Below are 22,098 nucleotides of genomic sequence, written 5' to 3'. Positions count from 1 at the left end.
GATCAAGAGGTTTACGAATTCAGAGTCTGTTCCCGGGAAACTGTGTACGATTTTCTGAATGCTTTCATGAGCAGCACTTTTAGAGTGTTGTGGATCTAGCATGTGTTTAAGCAGGGTCCAGGGGTTCTTTTTGCTTAACTGGCCATTCATGCTGTCGCATAATTGGTTCCATTGCATAGTGCTGAGCTCGCTAGAGTAGTCCTGAATCTCTTTCTCTAGGGCGGCAAGTTCGTGGCGCAGCGTGCGGTTGATCTTACTCTTTAGCCCTCTCTGCTGAAGGTCTTGGTGCTTTTCCCATAGACCTAGGAGTTTTGAGTCTGGCACGGGGCCTTCCTCTTCTATCGGTGCCATGGTTGTGGCATTGTCCACATCCTGGATAAGCTCATTCATCCACGCAGTGAGGTCTGCTATATCGGTGAGCTGTTCGCGGTTTCTTACGTATCGGAATACATCCCATTTGGTATGTGGAGTTAGCTTCATTTTCCTTTTATGCCCTTTGGAAGGGATAGTGATAACGAGATAGTGATTGCTCCCAAGACTAGTTTCGGTGTTATCCCAAAGAGCCCCTTTGGCATTTTTGACGAAGCATAAGTCGGGTGTGGTATTCCTGCTTACACTGTTGCCGATACGCGTGGGCCTATCTGGGTCAGTGATGAGTGTAAGTTCTAAGTCACTTGTCACTGAATATAGCGCATTGCACTTCCTAGTGCAGGTTTGGTATCCCCAGACTGTGTGTGGAGCGTTAAAATCTCCTACAACAACCAGTTGTTCCTTCTCTGCGGCTTTACATGCTTTTCTTCAGGAGGGAAATAACTGTTCCTTTTATCTTTCGGGGAGCTGTACAAGTTAAGGATGAATACACATCTGTGTTCCTTTTTTCTAGGCAGTAGGTGTACAAACGTGTAAGGAATTTTGTCTTCCTCCAGATCAATTTGCATTGCGGTAAGGTTGCGTTGTATCGCAACTGCCGTAGAAGGTTTGTTGTCGGCTTCAGTTAATTCATTGAACGTGGTTTACCCAGTAATTTTGACTTGCGCGCCTGTTTCCTGTAAGGCTACAACATCTACCTTGGGATCAAAGCTAGCGAGTTGGAACTGCAGTGCTGCACGCTTTTGCTTAAAGGATCTGCAATTCTATTGTATAATCTTAATAGTTTCAGCCATCTTTTTTGGTCTACGGTTCTACCCTTACCGGCAATACAGATGTCATTTTAAAGCCCTTAGTGCTGAGCACTTTGGTGGCTGTGGTGGCAAGTTGTTCGTGTTCCGGGCTTTGTGTAAGGCCCTGTGTACATTCGGCTCTATACACAGCGCCTATCCTGGTAAGCTCATGGGCTACCATCTGCTGAAATTCTGCGGTAGACTTTATGTGATTCGAGACTGTCTCAGCTAGCTGAGCAATTGCTCCTTCTAACTTATCTACTCTGTCCGCAGGGTTTGAGGCTTCGGACTCCTTCGGTGTGTCCCGCACTGGCGCTTTGCGTTTGTTTGACGGTTCTGCGTCCATCGATTCGAGTTCAGCTTTCCAAACACAGGCCACTATTTCGCGTGCAGCCGGCGTCGTAGAGGCGCCTCGAATTGGCTGCCTACTTTCTAGGGCCCTGATTTTGGCATTGGCTGCCTCTAGTTGTTGTCTCAGTGCTCTAATCTCTTCAGCGAGCTCCCTCACCTGGTTTGCATCCTGTTGAGGTCGTGCGGGCGTGGGGTTGGGCTCGGGATTGGCTGACCAGGCGACCTTCCGCGATACCGCCTGGTCACTGCGTTGTTTGGAGTTGGAGTGGTTGCGAGACTGGCTGTTGCTGCGGCTGCGCTGCCTGCTGCCACTCCTACTATTTGAAGCTTCGCGCTGATCGGAACGCACGGAAGGGCGGCCGTGCCGCACGGCGTCTCGGTAGCTCGTTCCGCTCTCTGTGCCGGCGCCAGATGTGTTTTGTGCGCCACTCGCCGGTGGCCCTGCTGTCGTCGACGTGATCGCGCTTCCTCTTTTTCCTTCCCCGGCTGGCTGCGCAGGTGGATAGAAGCGATAGCGACAGCTGGGAGCGCCGGTAGGGTGACCGCCGCGGCAGATGATGCAACGCGCTTTGCACGCTGCCACAGTTCCCCATGGCGGCGTCTCATGTTCTTCGTCGCCGCAATGGTGACATCGTTGTCACACCGTTGATTGGCCATCGGAGCGATGGCCAATCCGGTGACAGTTAAAGCAGGCTTCAATCCGTTCGCGGAATGGATGCACATTAAAGATTGTAGCCCAAAGCGGACGTGCTTGGGTAATGTTTGTCCGGCAAATGTCACCACAATATGGCGAGAGGATCCTATCCTTCTTGCTCCAGCGATTTCCAATCCTGGATTTCTCGTGCATATTTCCTTGAATATGTCGGCTTCAGTCTCGTCCGAGTAAGCGTAATAGATAACGCTTTTCACTGAGTTTTCTGGGGCCGGTGCGTATGCAAAACCGGCACATTCCTGTTGCTCAATGTTAAGGCATTTGATGTTATAATAAGCTTCAGCTCTTACCCTGGATGGGGTGCTGATCAGCGCAGTGTTGCTGGTAGGGTGTACTCTGACTTGATCTTCTTGCACCGCTTCATCCAGGTTAGTTGGGGCGGCAGCACACACTGTACGCAGAATCGGAGAATCGGAGAATCGGAGAACAAATTGATTAAGTAGCACGGAGGCCAGACTGCTGGAATTGCCAGACTGAGAGAGTCGCGACATTGTTGTTGGTTTATTAGAACTGCCTTAAGCAAAACGCCGTGAAAGAGGTAGAAAGAAGGTGTGTAATTCAAATCCTAAAATAATCACTGCGGTCAGGCTAGCTGGTACGCGTCTACGAGTATGGCAGTGAAACACAAACGAATACAAGTGCGACTGACAGAAAGACGGCTATATTAAATAGAACATCCCTGACATATTATTATTATTATTATTATTATTAGTAGTAGTAGTAGTAGTAGTAGTAGTAGTAGTAGTAGTAGTAGTAGTAGTAGTAGTAGTAGTAGTAGTTGTAGTAGTAGTAGTAGTAGTAGTAGTATTCGAAATACGGAGGGAGCAGGCTGGCAAGTGCCACCGAGAAAGGAACATCGCCTGCCTACTGACCAGGAAGGAGTGAATACAAACAAAGTTTAGGATAGAAAGAGTAGATGTAAAGAGGAAAGAAAAAAATAAGATGACCAATCACAAATAATACATCAAATCATCAACAAATCTGCAGGCGCATGGAAAAACGGTACTTCCAGCAATGCTGAAAGCGACTTGGTAATGCGCAAAGCCACATCTGACATTTTTTGAGCATGCACCCCCAAGGAAACAAGGCTGCATTTGCATAAGCTATGTCGTCGCTTCTTTTCCGCGACCTTCACATTAGGGCAGCTATGCTGCTTGGGGTCTCCATAGAGACAATTACACTAATAAATAATCATACAGATCCCACACACTGTAGGAGTCGCCGTAACGGAAGCTTTGGTAAACAGGCAAGACGAAACTCCATGACGCAGCGGAACGAGGCGACGAACGCGCCCAGCCGCCCTCGGCCAAGGCGTCGGAGAAACGCGACAGGGCGACCACCACGAAGTACGAAAACCTTCGAGCGCCACAAAGCTCTCGCGAGAGAGCGCACGCCCTTGATGCCTCCGGTGTATGTGAGCATGCACACGCCAGTTTATGCATGCGCTTTCTCGTGCACGTTCTACGAGACACGGCACAATGGTCAACCGTTTCAGAAGGGCAAATGAGACCTATAAATACCAAGCAAAGACGTTAATTTTTTATAAATGTGTGCAAAACACATAAAGAAATATTTTGCGGAAATATTTTCAGCACTAGGTGCGAAACCCCCGGCAAGAAACTAGAAGTGGGCTTCACCCCAAGCCACCTATGGCTTCGTTTTTAATTTGTATGGACCGTTCTCATCATATAAAAAAATGTCCTTAGATCACATGCGTGACACCACTGCATCTTGCGTCGGCCTGTCCCCCCTGACCGCCTTGCTTTCAAAAGACAGTGAATCGCGTGCCAAGCTTCTTCCTCATCTAGCGTTCCTGCTCTAAATCAACAAATGACGCTTTCTGCCTATCATTCAGTGTTGGATGAAGACAGTTAGCCAGGAACTTCGTACTCAATACTAAAACTGGGCAAGAAAAAAAAAAGTGTTACTGGCAAGTTGCCAATAGGCAGCACTCGTTAACAAAGGATTAATGTGAGAGACAAAGCGATGTCGGCTGGAGGAGCTTTATGTCTGGCGTGCTACCGTACGTAGGAAAAAGGAAAGAAGGGAAAGGAGTGCAGATGACGATGATGGTGGACCGTGACCTATGCATATGTGCAATTTGCCTACCACATGTCACATCGCGACGGCTGGTGGAAGAGGTCGTCACAGGATGACGTAGCAGCTGTGTTGGGAAGTCGCGTGATGTGCTGGGATACCCGGCGGCTTTTAGCATGCGCGAGACGGCGGCACTCCTTGAGGATGGTATCGATGCTGGTGACGTTCGTAAACACCAGTAAATTGAAGGCGTCGCCAGCAATGCCTTTGAGGACGTGATTAACCTTATCCTCCTCAGTCATGTTCGGGTCAGCCTTGGCACAAAGGGCCAACACGTCGAGAATGTACGACATGTAGGACTCGGTCGACGTCTGCACACGTGTGGCAAGGGCTTTCTTGACGTTGACTTGTCGACCAAACGGATTGCCAAAAAGGTCTCGTAGCTTGTCTTTGAAGGGATCCCAGCTCGAGATCTCCTCTTCGTGAGTCTGAAACCACGCCAATGGAGCTCCGTCGAGGTAGAAAAGTACGTTGGCAAGCATAACAGTCGAATCCCACCTGTGACTGGTGCTGACACGTTCGTATAAGCGGAGCCAGTCGTCAACATCAGAACTGCCGACTCCGTTGAAAACACCAGGATCCCGAGGTGGGGAAACGGTGACGTAGGTCGGGGCTGCAGGCGGAGACGCTTGCGCAGATGAAGTGCCGCCAGCAGGAGCCGAAGTTGCATTGTCGCCGTTGCGACCGCTGCGAAGCTCCATGACGGGTACGGGGAACGTCCCCCTCCACCAATATAATGTTACGTGAAGCTGAAGCCGAATACTATTTACAATTTATTTACAGGTAAGCTCACGGAGGCCAAAATGGCGACGCTATATCAAACCGGCAAACACGTCGTCTTCGTCCTCCTCAGTGCAGCCACACTGTGGCGGCTGTTCCGTAGCAATATTTTAGCTGCGGTGGTTAGAAGTCACCAATATGTGACGTGAATTTAACATATATTCCGTTCTTTCTATCGAAATATCTCTGAAACATATAAATTCGTGATGACATCCTGTCATGCGGTATCCTCTACCGAAGCTCTTCCCTAGTTCACACTTGAAAAAAGAGGAAAGAAACAGGGCGAAGACTCAGTCACTCTCACGGCTACTTCAAAATCAGCTCATAAAGATGGATGCCTTCAGAAGTGAAATTATGCTTCGCCATTTTTACTTAGGTTGTCTTCAATTTAGCACGGCGACACACCTGACGCTAATGTCTGATGTTATGGTGAACCAGTCTTTTAAATAGTAGTCTACAGCTGGCCAGCCATGACCGCATAAGTTAGCTTCACCTTAGATGAACACGTGTTGGGTTGTTGACGGTCTTATCGTACGCTGTGATATAAACACTGCCTGCCTTCCAGTTTCTTAAAGCGGAAGCTTTTGATATTATTTCTTCTGATACTGTTTGTATATGGGGGGGGGGAGTAAATGAAACTACTAAATAGTCTAACACTGGTGTGCATATGAGACGCCCAGCTAGAATATTCTCTCAATTTACCATTAACGTAAAAACAAAACGCATTGATATGTATTGCAGGGCGATACTCTTCTTCTTTCACATCCGCTGGCATATTATTACCGAGCACCATTTATTTTTTCAGTATATCTCTCTGACTTCCTATTATCATGCACACTGAATACTCTATACAGTGCAAAAAAATGTGGTACGCATTTCAAATTACCCTGGACTCGCGCAGGCCGCAACCATTTGGGACGTCATTCGTGGTCACTATCTTTGAGTTGTAGGCCAAGCGTGCTTAGCTAAGCCGAACAATTCTTGACAGCTAGAAGTTACACACATTAAACGCACTTCAACCTCGTAAGCCAGAAAGCTTTCCGGGTCTTCAGAAATGTAGAATGCACGCACAGATTACCGCGTCGTTTATAATTACCTCGGCAGACGTAGTCACTCATCGCCTCCTCTATTTTTTCAATGCCAGTGCAATCGATCGCCCCACAATCTGAGCCGTTGGTTCGTTCATTGAGCTCCAGAGATGTGACGTCAGCCAGATGGTACGACTAGGTACGACTGCTTGCGTCACGCGTTCGTCTGAACGCGCGCCACTGGCATTCCGGTGGAGAAGACGCTCCGTCCTTGCGTCTATCAGGTTATCACGCACCTGTCAGTCTTCCTTCGACTTCCGTCGTGAGGCGCCACCCAGATGGTACTCTCCCCCACGACCGTAAAGCAGGCGCTAACGCTAACCGACGGGGGAGAGAAGGAAAGGAAGATAGGAGAGCATGATGAACGGTCCAATCAGCCGCATCTGGCTGGCATTGAAAAAATAGGGGAGGCGCTGAGTCACCCATAGGTGAATACTGACAGAACCGGTAAAAAAATACAGTACATTGGCCAAGTCTAGTTTAGTCGAAACATAAAATTTACCAGTTAGGTTGTCTCGCTGAAAATCAGCATTTACCATTCCAGGACTATGCGTTCATTCCATTCCAGCTCCATTCTGTAATCGTGGGCTCCCAATCCTTTCACATTTCAACTGTCTGACCGGTGCCTTCATTACATTCTCATGTCATTCCGAGTGTTCAAAAGTGTGGAATTATTCTGCAATCATTCCAGCTCCGGAGTTGTCACACCGCAACTCTAATGCTCACCAGTAGTCTCAGTGTTTCAGTGCAAAGGGATTTCCACCAAGCACGAAGAAGAGCGGCTCAAGAAGCTCCCCAATCTTTGAGTAGGCCTGGAAATAAGAGAGACAGGAAAATGTTTTGGCCCCGCAGGATCAGGCAGATTGTACTACGTGTGCGTGTTATAAAAGTAAGCGCCAGTACCGACATCCACACAGTTCCCTAATGACATTAGTAGAGGAAACTCTGGAGCTTCGGTCCTTCAGCTGTTTTGTAGATCTTTCAGATTTCTTTAACTTTGTGCTTGTGGCTTCAGACACTTTTGTGGCTTAATGTACTACGCGTTGTCTGCCCGTATCGCCCAAATTTTGAAGCAGTCATATTTTTTTTCTAATTTAGAAGGCAATAAGAATTTACGCACATTCATAGTCATTGCGATTTGTCGTACTTAAAGCGCAATATTTTGCTGGAAATGATCAGCTTGCGCAGCCGCAATGCCGTTTGTTGCTACAAGGACAAAGTTCAGGGAAGTCTACGCATACCAATGATCATTACCATACTGGCTGAATCCCCTCGCTTACAGCTACTACAGACACCAGCGTCACAGTTTGCCTTAGTATTTTCTACGGGAAAATCATTTTGCGAGCTGCGCCTGCCGAAAGTTAGACCTTCGAAATTTCAGCTCTTATAAGTTGAACCATCGCCACTGTTCCGTATGCCGCGCTTTGCGTCGCGAGGCACAAGGTGCGCGCAAGCCTCTCAATACAGACCCACGATCTCGATGCAGAGTGGTAGGACGATGTCTGGTATGGCGTTCCTGCAGTGTTAACAGACCGAAACTATCATAAAGGCCACCGCGGTGCGGCAAAGTAATACGGCCGCTTGCTGACTACATCACGTGCAGCTGTATTAGAGTATTAAAATATGGGTTCTGCGTGTGTGAAGCACACTTCGGTCGCTTTGTTCAAATTCTATGCTTCTACTTTGGCGGTCTTCCCGAAAATTAGCGAATATGTATGTTCCTGGTAAAGCATTTTAGAGAGGCTTATTGATTAAGAAAGCAGTCGGCAAAGCATGAAGTACTTTACTGCGTCACGAACACCGTACAAAAAATTTGGAGAGCGCTTAAGCTTCGCTTTTAAGGGGGGAACGCAATAGCATTCAAAGATCCTTGACTGTTCCTCACGCTTCCCGCCAACTGCAGCTTATGTAACCCCAATGTTTACCGGGAAACGCTGGAGTCGAACGCTATGCACGAAGGCGAGCTTTCTGGTAGAAACTCGGCCTGATGCGTGGGCCGATCCTGAAGACTGTGCAGAGCCACGCTAATGAAATTACATCATTTTCAGGTTTCTGTTACTGTTTCGCACTTTTAATATTTCAGTCTGACAAGATTTAACATAAAAGGCATGCGCTGGCGGTCTTTTGTTTCATGACATTTGTTTATGGGCTGCCATACTCAAAATTCCGAAGAATAACTTTTTCAAGAATGTAAGGCGAGGTACGAGCAACTTTAGTGATAGAGTGGTGCGGTAATATAACCCGCATATACCACATGCCATATAGAAATGCGTGGCATTCACATATACGTAAATACATAGAAGAATTTTCGCTCACGGACAACTGCGCCGACAACGACACCGGATTTGTTTTGCGAAGCGGGGCTCTTAACGCTCTCGCGTTAAAATAGCGAACAAACGACGCGTCTATGATACTTTTACGTAAGAGCTTCAGCCAGTGTAACATAAACAAAATAAAAAGAAACTCTTTCGGAAATTATTTATTGCTGCATCGTTCTTAGTATGGCAAAAAACAGTTCACCAAATACATGACTGCCGATCTTTTATGCAATATCTGGTTAGTGAACAATTGGAAACACCGATAACCTCACTTTCGTACAAGTTTTTTCCTAAATTTAGCCAACACTGAAGAACGTGAGGACAACTAGAGCTACTGCTTGCCAAAAGTACGCGTTAATGTAAGAAACTATTTTCCCAACAGTTTATCCAGTCTTTTCTTTTTTGTGTGTGTTTGTGTGCATTCGCTGAAGATCTTTTTTTGGCGATCCCTGTATTGTGCTTGTGCAGCAGCAAAGGATTTCGTGGGGCGAAAACTACTTTTTCAATGTACAAGCGCGCCTAAAATATTGTCGCAGCACTTGGAGCAGTGCGGTCGTTCGTCGCATGGGCTCCGTAGATTCCGACCCTCACGGACTATCTCGACCCACCGGGCCGCCAACTTTTGGGTTTGATCTGAGAGAGCTCACAAGCTGGATCACCCAGATACCGATTTCAAGACGGTAGGACCATTTTTTTGGCAAATTACCGGACTTTGACGGGAAATGCTCGCCGCTAAGCCTACCGAGGTTTAGCACAATTACGGGCGTTTGCGGGCAGCCAGGCCCGCTCAGCGATAGCGATGCAGCCTGGACCCGACTCCCGCTCCACGAAATATCCAAACTTTGAGCCATCGACGAGTAGACTAGCCCAGAATTTGCTAGAAGCACAAGAGATGGACGACGACCACCTCGGCGCCTCCGACTCCGAGAATTTGGCGGACCGGGAGATCGAGGACTCCGCCATGCAGGAGCAGCAAGACACTCACAAAGAAGACGAAGCAAATTGGGAATTGGTTATGACCAAACGCCAAAAGAATTGACAGAGGAAGAACGGACGGAACGCCGCCAGCGCCGGGAATTCCCCGGCCCCACCGCCGACAGCTGGCGCGCCAGCTTCCGGCGCGCTGACAAAAGACGGGAAAGGAGCGCAGCGGCAGCCTAGGCAGAGGCTACCCCCGCTCCCCAGAGACGATTTCAAGATTATCTTGCGACCGAAGGGACTCGTAGTCAAGTCGCTCCAGCAATTTCAAGTGGCCCGGGCCGTAGCCGTGGTATGCAGCAACAAGTTCGAGGGAAGAGACCTGATCACGAGGCTCCGCACAGGGTCCAACATAATAATCGTGAGCACGCCGAACGAGGAGGCCGCCCAGCTCGCGAGGCGCATCACTAGCCTCACGATCGAGGGACGCTCATATGACGTGAACGCTTACGTGGCCGCACCGGAAAACACCCGGCGTGGCGTGATACACGGAGTGGACCCCAGATCGACACCGGAGGAACTGAAAACCGACTTGTGGACGCGCACACAGGGTGTCACCATCCACAGCCCCCGAAGACTAGGCAAGACCAAGACGGCCGTCATCACCTTTAACGGACCCATCACGCCGAAACACGTCATCTACTGCGGAGCCGAGTACAAGTGCTACCCGTACTGGCCCACAAGACAAATCTGCTACGTTTGCTGCCAACAAGGTCACCGCTCCGACGTGAGCCCCACACCTGACGCCAAGGCTTGCAAACAGTGCGGGATGCAGAACCCGCCAAAGGATCACCAGTGTACCCCGAGATGCCTGATCTGCGGAGGCAACCACGCTACCGGATCGCGGGAGTGCCAAGACCGACTAAAGAAAGCCAGGGACGTGCGAGGCAAGGCCAACGGCGGCAACAACGGCGGCGGACGCGAGAGCAGACGTCGCAGCCGGGACGACCGCGGCAAGAAGCCGAGATGGTTCAGCTCGGAGGGGGAGACCGCGGAGCCGTTCGAGATGCCGGGCGTCGCGGAGCCGTTCACAGAGCCGGTCACGGTCCTTCCCGCCCCTGCCGCCCCTGGCCATTAAGGGAAGGAGCCAGCTGCAGCAGCAGCAGCAGAGGAAGAAGACGAAGAAGGAGCCTACCCGAAAGAGCGGCGGCGTCAAGGTGAGCTGGGGAGCCGAAAACCCTTGGTTTACTCCGAACTAGGGTGGGGTAGCTAACGAAAAGAACAACACAAACAGCAACCGCGAACAGCCTAGACAGGAGGACGCGGAGAAAATAGCGCTGAGACGCGAATTAGGACTATCACGCGCTAGGCAGAAAGATCTAGAACGCCAAATAGCAGAGCTAACGAAGGCAGTGCGAGACCTTAGGTCGAACAGCCCTCCGCAGCCACAGACCGTACAAACCCAAGCCCCATGGCAAGCATGCAACGAGGATTTCGCCACGTTTAGCAAATGATGCAGCAGATGATGCAGCAACAGCAGCAACAAATGCAGCAAGTGCAATTACAAGTCACAGAGCTCCGAAGCAGCATCCGCAAGCAGAAGTTTACCGAGAACATTAGAGAGAAGGCCTACCACCGCCCCGCGCGTGCATCCCTCGCCGACACATCCGCAAAGAACACCGAGGTTTAAACATGGCCAGTACAACTTTAAGCAAGCAGGAAACCTTAGATATATGGCAATGGAACTGCAGAGGCTACCGTAAGAAGCAGGGCCTCCTCCAACAATACATTCACATACAACAAACACCGCCCGACATCATATCGCTTAAGGAGACGGGCACGACACCAACATTCGCAGGATACACGTGTTACGAGACAAGAGAAAGGAAGAACGGCAACCCTAGTCAGCAAGGCACTCATCACCATAAGCCACGACAGGATAGCCGACACCGACGTAGAGCACGTGATTGTAGAAATTATACCAAAGAAGAAAAGAAAGAGGGGCAGTATATTTATTGTAAATGCATAGAGCCCCCCGAAACAGAGGAAGGCAAAATTCTACGAGCTTTTCCATGGCGCACGCAAACTAGCGAAAGACAGCACGCTAATCATCCTAGGAGACTTTAACGCCATGGACAAAAGCTGGGGATACCGAACAGCAAACCCAAAAGGCAAAACGCTAGCGGAGGCAGCAGAGAACACCGACTGCAACCTCCTCACAGACCCAGACACTCCTACCAGAATCAGAAACAGCGTTAGTACCGACACCTGCCCCGACCTCACGTTCATACGAGGAGGGGAACAAGCAGTGTGGGAGAACCTGTTAGAGAACCTGGGTAGTGACCACTACATACTCAAGACGCAAGTAACTTCGGACAGGCTAAGGCATCAGCTGGGATCGGCAAAAATTACGGACTGGAGTGCTTTTCGAGAGGCATGCGATAGGAATCTCGCCGAGAACGGGATCCAATCGATAGAAGAGTGGGGGAAAATGCTCATTGACCAACAGCGCAAGTACACCAAAGAAATCGCGCGAACGACGCAGACGCCCGAGGTAGACGCCAGACTGCTCAAGCTGTGGGAAGCTAGACGCGGGCTCACGAAGAGGTGGAAGAAACAAAAATACAACAGGAAGCTAAAGATAAAGATCGCAGAAGTCACAGCGAAAGCAGAGGAGTACGCGGCGCAATTGGCAAGGCAAAATTGGCAGCAATTCAGCGACTCCCTCATCGGGACTTTGAACACAGCGAGGACGTGGCATATCCTCAAGGCTCTCATTGATCCGACCAAGACCAAGACGGAAAAAAACAAAACCATCTACCGGTTCATCCACCAGTTCGAGGGACCAGACTCGGAACTCCTGGAGAAGGTCCGCGTTAAATGCTACGGGGACACAAACCCGGCAGCTTACGCAGAGCGCTACCGAGGAAGAGAAAACGTTAACCTGGACAGACCCATCACGCGAGAAGAGGTCTACGCAGCGATTCGAAGCACAACCTGAAACACGGCCGTGGGTGCAGACAAGATAAATAACGCACTCATCCGCAACCTCAGTGAAGAGTTAGTCGCAGAATTAACCGACTTTCTCAACAAAGACTGGGAAGCTGAGACCGTCCCCGAGGAGTGGAAGCATGCGGAGGTAGTGATGATTCCTAAACCGGGCAAGAAACTGCAAATTGAGAACCTCAGACCGATCTCGCTCACATCGTGCCTGGGAAAACTGTACGAGCGAGTGGTGACGCTGAGACTACAACAGTACGAGGAGGACAACGAACTGTATCCCTACAACATGTTTGGATTCAGAGCAAAATTATCGACCCAAGACGTACTACTTCAAATCAAAGAAGAAGTACTCGGGAACGTCCCCAGGAGCGGGAAGAATATAATAATGGCATTGGATATCAAGGGGGCTTTTGACCATGTAAGCCTCGAAGCTATCCTCACCGGCATGAACGACCTGAACTGCGGGAGGAGAGTCTACGGCTACGTCAAAGCCTTCCTTTCAAACAGAACGGCAACGATTGGCCTCGGAGGGCTCCGATCAGAGAAGTTCCTTACTCCAAACAAAGGGACGCCTCAAGGGTCCGTCATCTCGCCCACGCTTTTCAACATAGCAATGATTGGCTTGGCAAAACAGTTAAAAGAAATCGACGGCATACACCATGCCATGTATGCCGACGACATCACCATCTGGGTTAACACAGGCTCGCTCAGACAGAAAGAAGAGAAGTTACAAGAGGCAGCCACTTGCGTAGAGGACTACGTCAGAGCAAGAGGGCTAGCCTGCTCCACTGAGAAGTCCGAGCTCCTGAGAGTTTGGAGAGGAAAGCAAAACCGCACAGTCCCCACCAGCGACGAGTTAAAGCTCAACGTCTACCTCGAGGGGAAGCCGATACCGGAAAAGACGCTCATCAGAATCCTGGGGATGCGGATACAGTCAAACCAACGCTGCACCCACACCCTCGCCCTACTCAAGGCATCCACCCTACAAGTGGCCCGCATGATCACGCGCATCTCACACAGACGCCACGGCATGCGAGAGGAGGACACACTCAAGCTGGTCAGAAGCTTGGTCGTCAGCCGAGTGGCATACAGCCTCCCATACTACAATCCCATCTAGAGTGAGGTACAACAGGCGGACGCGATTCTACGCAAAGCCTACAAAACCGCACTCCCCCTTCTTCACAACACCTCAACCGAAAAGCTCCTAGCCTTAGGACTACACAACACCTTCGACGAATTGAAAGAGGCGCAACTAGTCCCCCAACAACGCAGACTACAGCAGACCCCATCTGGCAGGGAGCTCCTGAAGAAAATAGGCTGCGCCGATCAACTTCAAGAGATACAGAGGACCGAAACAATTCTGGATGAGTATCGCAACGCACTAAAGGTAGCACCAATACCCCGGTACATGGATCCCAATCTACAAAAAGCACGCAGAGAAGCGAGGGCTGAATACCTACAAAAGACACTAGCACCCCAAGAAACGACGGTATATGTGGACGCAGCCACATAGGCCAGAGCAGCGGGGCAGAGCAACAGCAACGCGGTAGCAACGGTGATTGATTCGAACCTACGCGAGATCACCAGCGCATCACTACAAGGCTGTACGATAGTCGAGGCTGAAGAAGCGGCCGTCGCTCTAGCGGCAGCGGAGGGATATCGGTCTAAACGGTCTCTAACAATCCTTACAGACTCGCAAACAGCGTGCCGCAACTACCTACGCGGCAGAATAGGGCACGGAGCACTCCGCATACTCCGCTCCGGAGACCACATAACACAACGACAAACAAAAGAAGAACCAATTAGGCATACGATAGTATGGACGCCGGGACACACGGGAGTGGCAGGGAACCAAGAGGCGGACATGATAGCTCGAGGGTACACTTATTACCGAGCATCCAACGTAGACTCGGTAATAAGACACCGAACCTGCACCCCAAGACTATTCCGCGATACTAAATTACTACAAGGGCTGCAGAAAGCGGTATCCACCACCGCACAACTCCCTTAGCAGAGAGGACTCTGTCGCGTGGAGGCAGCTACAAACGGGCTCGTACCCGAACCTAAACGTACTCAGCAAAATTTATCCCACACAATACAATGACAAATGCCCCTGGTGCCACGAAACACCCACGCTGTATCACATAACGTGGGCATGCCAGAAGATAGACGTGGTACCCGTTATACTAAACCCGAGTGCGGAGCAATGGGAGGGAGTGCTCTCCAGCGATCGCCAGGTCGACCAAGAAGGTCTGATTCGGCGAGCACAACTGGCAGCAGCATCCAGCGGAGCCCTGGACTAAGGGCAACCGACCGTTGTGCTAGAAGATGGACGATTCCATCTGAAGACCGCAGAAGACCAGCGAATCTAGAGCTGATAAAGTTTTTCACTCACTCACTCACTCGCAGCACTGCACGACTGAGCCAGAGAAAGAAGTAGAGCGAGGGCACGTGAGCTCGGCTGTACTCCAAGCCGGCCGGTCCTTCCCTGTGGATTCCTCCTGGACCCCGTTCCACTCAGGCAATAGCGTTAGTAGGGATACATCTCCAGATCTGACATTCTCGAAAAACGTGAAAGATCTAGAATGACATAATTCGGATCGAAATTTCGGCAGCGACCACTACATAATTGTTTCCATACTGAAAGAAAGCCTGAAAACGCGCAGGGCTCGCGCGCCGGCCGTCGTTGAGTGGGATGAGTTTAGAGATGTCAGGAGGGCGCTGGAACTGGGGCCCATCAGAAACATCAAGGAATGGCCGACGGCGCTCAAGTCTGATGTTATAGAGGTGACAAAAACGCTTGAAGGGCATAACACCTGGGAGATTGCAGACAGCCATCTTCTGCATATTGACGCGTGTATTCTATGCAGACGACGACGACGATGGGAGCACTGACGGACTCCCAGAAGGACTCCGACGCATCAGACGTGGTCAGCACCCAGCACCTCCACCAGTGTCACGGTACAACGCGGACAGAACACAGGGAGAACTTCTTCACGAACAACAGGACAATTTGTTCAAAAAACAAACAGAACTGAGACACGTCTTCTTCGTCATCACCCAATCTCACTCCGACCCACTAGGCGGAGTCCGTTAGTGCTCCCATCGTCGTCGTCGTCGTCGTCGTCTGCATAGAATACACGCGTCAATATGTTGGAAGCTAAGCAAAGCATGGACCGTCGGCTCAAAACAACAGAAATTGAACCGCAACTCAGAAGGAGGATTGCGAGGCATAATAAAGAAATCAAAGATTATACTTTCAAATTATGGGAGCGAAATTGGGGCAACAAGTGTCATGAAATGGAGGGGAGCATGAACCTCTCCATGACGTGGAGCATCCTCCGGCACTTGTTGGACCCCGAAAACTCGAAGACTCAATCCGGAATAAGATTGGTAAAAGCGAGGCACGCGTTCGAAGGGAACGATAATTATTTAATGAACAAATTAATTGAGACGTACGTGGAGGAAACATCGCGAACCCCACTTCCCGACTATGGTGGATCGCCTAACGAGGCTTTGTGCGCTCCCATCACAGAAGCGGAAGTGAGGGCAGAGATTGTAAGATTTCAAATGAAGTGAGCTCCGGGCCCTGACGGGATAACGAACAAAATGATCAGGAACTTAGACGATGTCTCCTTTAGGTATCTAACGGAGTACATGCAGGAATGTTGGGATAAAGGCGAGTTCCTACAATAGTGGAAGACGGCAAGCATTACTTTATTACCGAAACCCAGAAAGCCTCCGCAATTGGTAAACTTACGGTCAATTTCCTTAACTTCATGCGTCCAGAAACTGATGGGGCACGTCGTCCAGACCAGACTGACGGGCTTCATGGAGCAGGGCGATCTGTGGACACATGAGATGGTCGGGTTCCGACCTCACTTGTGTACGCAGGACATCATGTTCCAAATCAAAGATGATTAATAGACTCAAGGTCTAAAGATGCAAAAGTACTTCTGGGGCTGGACCTCACGAAGGCTTTCGACAAGGTAAAGCATGAGGCGGTCCTGGAAAGGCTGAACAAGATTAATGTAGGTACCAGGACATATCGGTACATCAGGGACTTCCCGACAGGACGAACTGCCTGCATGAAGTTCCAAACGCTGGAATCCCCCACAATTGAGCTAGGGACTAAGGGTACGCCCCAGGGATCAGTGCTGCCTCCCCTACTCTACAACGTGGCTATGAGGGAACTCCCCGAGCAATTGGCAAAGCTCGACGAATTAAAATTTAGTATATATACGGATATATCCCCCTCTGAGTCAACCGGGGAAGTGATTCGGCCATCGAAAGCCTACTCCAGGCCACCACCGACATCATAGTCGATTACGCCGCCGAGAGAGGTCAAGCGTGCTCGCCGCGGAAATCACAATTGCTTATATACAATCCCAAGCACTTAACGTGCAAGGCACCGTCGGAGATGAAAATTAATGTGGCGGGTAAGGCGGTACCAATAGTGGACCAAATCAGAATCTTGGGCCCGATTCTCCAGTCACACGACCATAATGGCGAGACCGCCAAGAGGCTGCTTAATCACGCGGTTCAAACCCTGAGCCTAATTAGGCGGGTGGCCAGCAAAGGCCAAGGGTTAAAGGGGAAAAATTTGATTAAACTAATACAGGCGTACATCTCCAGCCGGGTCAGCTACATCACGCCATATCTCGAGTTACAAGCGGTGGAAAAAGAAAACATTGATTCTCTAATGAGAAAATGCGTAAAAAGAGCGCTGGGACTGCCCATGTGCATATCTAGAGGGAGACTGATGGCTGTAGGGGTGCACAACACATGGGCAGGACGGACGGAAGCGGTGCGAACCTCACAAATGGAGAGACTTAGCACCACGAGGACAGGAAGAGCCATATTCACCAAAGTTGGAATAAATCTGAACAGAGGCCCCACCCAAAAGGTGAAAGTAGATAGGGAAGTGAGAAAAAATCTGATTATCCCCCCCCCCCCCCCCTGCCAAAAAACATGCACCCTGAACATAGCAAAAACAGGAGCCAAAAACGAAGCGAACCATTACAAATTAGATTCGGTGAAATCTCGGAACGTGAGGTGGCCTATGTACACGCGGCAGGAGGTGGCGGTGGTTTAAAGTGGCAACGGCCGTCAGCGCCCAGGGCAATCCTGTGGCAGCTGCCACTCTGCGCGGGCGGAGCATAGAAGTTGCCGAGGAAACTGCGATCGCGTTAGCTGGCGCTGGAACGGACGCGAAATTTGTAATCAGTGACAGCAAAATTGCCATACAAAATTTTAGCAAGGGAAGGATCACGCCCCTAGCGACCAGACTCCAAGGCTAGCGAAAGTTAAACAGAAAAATTCAAATAATTTGTACTCCGGCGCATGAAGCCGTCCGCGGCAACGAGGCGGCCCGCGAGCTAGTTCGATATCTCTACCGCCGAGCTGCTACGGGGCCCCTCGATGACCGAGGGAGCGGAGAGCGCATGGTGAAATGTGGGGACGTCACGCAGCATTATAGATTGGATCGTAGACTGGTATCCCCGCCAGACCCGAAATTAAACAACTGACAAGCAGTCGCGTGGAGACGACTGCGAACTCATATGTATTCGCACTCGGTTATGGCGAACCACATGTTCCCCGAGGCCAGGAGCGACAGGTGTACTCTTTGTGGAGCGAGAGGCACCCTCGACCACATAATATTGGAGTGCCCGTACTCTCCCGGGGGAACGCGCAACATAGGTGGTAGATACACCTGGGAGACCCTGCTGCATAGCTCGGACTCTGAACTCCAGCTCCGGCTCGTCCAACTGGCTGAAGAGGCTACTGGGACCCAGACCTCCTGGCCTGCATCTGAGGCGGCGGCACCCGCCCCCTGCGCTGCGAGTCGGAGGGCGGGTAGATCACCTTATCCGTTGGGTAATAAAGTTCATTCTATCTATCTATCTGTAAATAAATAGCTTTCGTAACATCCTTGGTGGAGGTACGGCGTCCATCCTGGACGATCCTGGACGACCTAGCTCTACCGACTGGGCGACGGAGTAGACGCTTGGCCTGATTACAACCCCAAGCAGCGTACATGGACAATTTCGGAGAAGGCAATGACGACCCCACCGGCGTCGAACCAGACAACCACCGTGCGGGGCAGGCTGGCTATTGGAGGCAGCGTGAGAGCCACCCACATTTTCGGGGCAGGCGAACGAATACGTCGACGACTGACTGAAGTATTGAAAAAAAGTCGCCACAACCATTGGAGCACTGCGAAGGAGCTCAATAACATGGTCTTTTTTTTTCTTTGGAATCGCACTCCTCTGGTTTGAAAACGACGAGAACGTATTGACAAGCTGGGATAATTTTCCAGAGGAATTCACAAAGTGCTTTGGGGACGCCATCTCTAAGAAGAAGAAGGCTAAGCACACGCTTTCCCGAAGAGCTCAGTGACCTCACGAAACGTGTACAACCTACATAGAGGCTGTTTTCAATCTATGCGGAATCGTCAGTGCCACCACGCCCGGCGAAGACAACTTAGTACATCTTAAATGAATCACTGCAGATGTTTATAATGTCCTTACAAAGAAAGAAGATCTTAGCATTCTGTCTGGTTTCAAGGAGCACTGCTGGGCGTTTGAAGGGCTGGAAACGAGAAGGTTTGTACCAGAAGTTCCGATGCTTGAATAATGTTACCACTATCGCTAGTGTGTCCGTCCCAGCCCATCACGGCACCGCTTCGGTCATACGGCAAGTGGTTAAAGTTGCTGACGACGCTCATGTGTGCCATCCCTGTGCATTTGAAGACAACTCTCATGTGCCACCGGCCACCTAGGCACGTCAGAGTTACCGAGAGCCTCTGAGGGCCTATGCTGATCGGCGGAAAGCAGAAACTTACGACCGCAACCGACAAGTCTGGGACGCCGGCAAGATGCACCCCAACGATTAGTTCCGCGGTCTCCTCCATCCTAAAACCTGTCTGCGAGTTTGTTTTTACCCGTGACACCCATGTCATTCGTGCCACCTGTGATAACATTTTTGTCGCAGACATGCATATTTTCCAAGTTTGGAAAAGATCGCCAAAGTGGAAGGATAGAACTCGAACCAAGCCATCAAAGCATACCTCATGTAAAACAACCCTATTTTTTTTTTACTCTGACATAGTCACCCACATGCGTAAGCCATGTACTTAAAACCCAGACTCAATTATTGTATCTTCAAGGTTGGCAACGGTCCCATCTATCTTGTTACGCCACTTTTTTGTTACGTCGTTGTTTCACTGCCCCAACTTTTTGTTTCTTCCTATGGGAAAGGTATGATACATTAAGGTAATCAAGGCTATTCCACGTTATTCCATATCTTCTGTTCCACACAAAAAAAGCTATTTGGTGAAGTAAATGATTCGGTGCTTTTTAGAACTGAACAAGAATATCCATAATTAAATTTTTTCGGGGCACAGAGTAATATTTTACTTTGGTTTATTAATGCAGTTTTTCTACATATGCCTTACTGGATGCTATATAAAAAGGTAAATAAATTATAGGGTTTTACGTGCGAAAACTATGATCTGATTATGAGGCGCGCCGTAGTGAGGGCATCCGGAAATTTGGACTACCTGGGGTTTTTTTAATCTGCAGTTTAATCTAAGTACACCGGTGTTTTCGCATTTCGTCCCCATCGAAATGCGGCCGCCGTTGCCGGGATTAGATCCTGCGACCTCGTGCTTAGCAGCCCAACACCATAGCCACTAAGCAAACGCGGCGGGTACATACTAAATGACATACTAAATGATTTTTTAAAGAAGACAGCTTACTTGCACGATAGGAACTTCCTATCATTTTTATATTATTGGAAGGACCGAAATGAACCTGGAATCGTAGAAATTGTTTCCGGCACCTCACTTATAAGCGAGTACAAATGTGCTATATTACTACCCTCTATAAACATTACGCAAACTAACGATTGTTTTTCTTATTTATTTATTTCACTTTATTTATTTACTTAAGACACGCTGCAGTCCGAGGACTACGCAGGTGGGCGCACACGGTACTACAAAATAACATAGTGCAAAACAAAATTCAGATATGTGAAAAAAGAAAAAAGAATGTTGTAACCCTAGAGAGAAGACAATTTCGGCAACACATTGACTACATGATCAGTATAAAGGCAAAGAGCTCAATGACACTTTCAAGTGCTTTCGCATCATCAATCCTTACCAGACGTTTCGGCAAGGCGTTCCTTTATGCGATAGTGCGAGAGAAAAACAAATACTGAAAAAGCGCAGTGCTAGCAAACTATGGCGCTGTCTTAAGATTAGGAGCGTGCCGTGTTGGTGATGGTAAAAGAGGGCGTAAATATGAAATAGGGCTAATATTAAATTCATTACAGAGAAACCACCAAATTTTTTTTCTGGACTCGGCTGTCTTCCTATCTAAAAATAAAATGTTAGTGATGAGCTGAGTCGGTGAATCCTTGCCATGATGGAAGTTAAGAATAAAACGAACTGCCTTCCTTTGAATCATTTCAAGTTTGCAAATGTTTTCTTTGGTACGCATCCCAAGCTGTGCTAGTTGGGGCTTTCCCAGCTGGTTCTCTTTTTTTATATGAGATGGGACTGCGTTTAGTTTCTGTCGAAGAAGCCCAAGATTTCTCGAAGCGGACACACATATATTATTATTGTGACTCAACCATGTCAGATTATAAGTGATAGTAACTCCTAAATATTTAATCCCATGGACTTAGGTTAGTAAATGTTTGATAAGTTTATAATCAGATGACAGAGTATTTTTCTAGTTAAAGATCTGGAGGACAGCAAGTTTGGTGTAGCTTAATTCCATCGACCAAACCTGGCACCACTTTAGAACGACGTTAATGCTAGTCTGAAAGCATTCTTGGTTTCCAGGGGTAGTGACAATTTCAAAGGGAATGCAAATAACCTGAAGCCAACTAATGTGAAGATTGGCGTGCTAATATCATCTATATAGATGATGAACAGTACAGAGCCAAGAGCACTCCCCTAGGTAATTGCAAATGATATCCGGGGGACCCCAGATAAGCATCCCTGCATTTCAACAAACTGAAATCAATTAGAGAAGTAAAAATGAGTCCATTTGACAAGAGTTTTAGAAAGAGCAGTGTTCTGCAGTTGTAGTATAAGTTTGCTCTAAGTAAAACGCGATCAACTACCTTACAGATATCTAAACATACAACATCAATTGGTTCGATTTCATGAATTCCTAGGGCCAATTCTTGAATAGTTGGGGGCAGTGGGGTGGTGGTAGACAAACGTTTCCTGAAACCATGTTGGAATTGAGAAATACTTTTTGATCTAGAAATTATACAATTTAATCGGAAACCAAATGTTACATAAGCTTGGAGGCAGAGGATGTTATGAAATTGGACGGTAGTTAGAAGCATACAGTCGATCACCTTTCTTAAACACAGGACCTACACGAGATACAAGCCAATCACTTGGAAGGAAGCCTTCAGCAAAAAATAATCTCAACAGGTGGGTTATGATATGCCCGATTTGTTCGGCATAGCGGCGCAGAAAGGCATTTGCGAATTTCATCTGGCCCAACGGAACTTTTATTTTTCAGGGTAAGTATAATATTAGGTATTCCTTCATAGCTTATAAAATTTGCCGAAAGAGTTAAAAGACAAGAGATGAGTGTGATGGTATGGTGGTTTGGTGAAAAGACGGAGTGAAAGTAGAGATTAAACCG

At 48.9% G+C, this 22,098-nt stretch overlaps 1 protein-coding gene across 7 annotated transcripts in view; it reads right to left on the bottom strand.

The window, feature by feature from the left end:
• Window positions 1–22,098, bottom strand: part of LOC126524342 (uncharacterized) — a 67,703-nt gene that overhangs the window by 4,193 nt on the left and 41,412 nt on the right. For 2 of the 7 annotated variants that reach the window (XR_011893520.1, XM_072287404.1), the window contains 2 exons: window positions 6,915–7,000; window positions 5,212–5,357 (listed from right to left, as the gene is read on the bottom strand). The exons of 1 other annotated variant lie outside the window; for it this stretch is intronic. Coding sequence is in view for 4 of the 6 variants with exons in the window: in XM_072287404.1 (XP_072143505.1) it covers window positions 6,923–7,000 (78 nt within the window). In the remaining 2 variants the exon portion in view is untranslated. Of the gene's footprint in view, window positions 1–2,513; window positions 2,615–5,211; window positions 5,358–6,914; window positions 7,001–22,098 lie in introns of those variants that run through there. 4 more of the 7 variants (XR_007597918.3, XM_050172672.3, XM_072287405.1 and 1 more) reach the window with 3 other exon arrangements.

This window comes from Dermacentor andersoni, chromosome 3, assembly GCF_023375885.2.
Source record: "Dermacentor andersoni chromosome 3, qqDerAnde1_hic_scaffold, whole genome shotgun sequence".
NCBI lineage: Eukaryota > Metazoa > Arthropoda > Arachnida > Ixodida > Ixodidae > Dermacentor > Dermacentor andersoni.
Note: the sequence above shows the minus strand (reverse complement) of the source record. Positions and strands in the feature narration are given on the sequence as shown.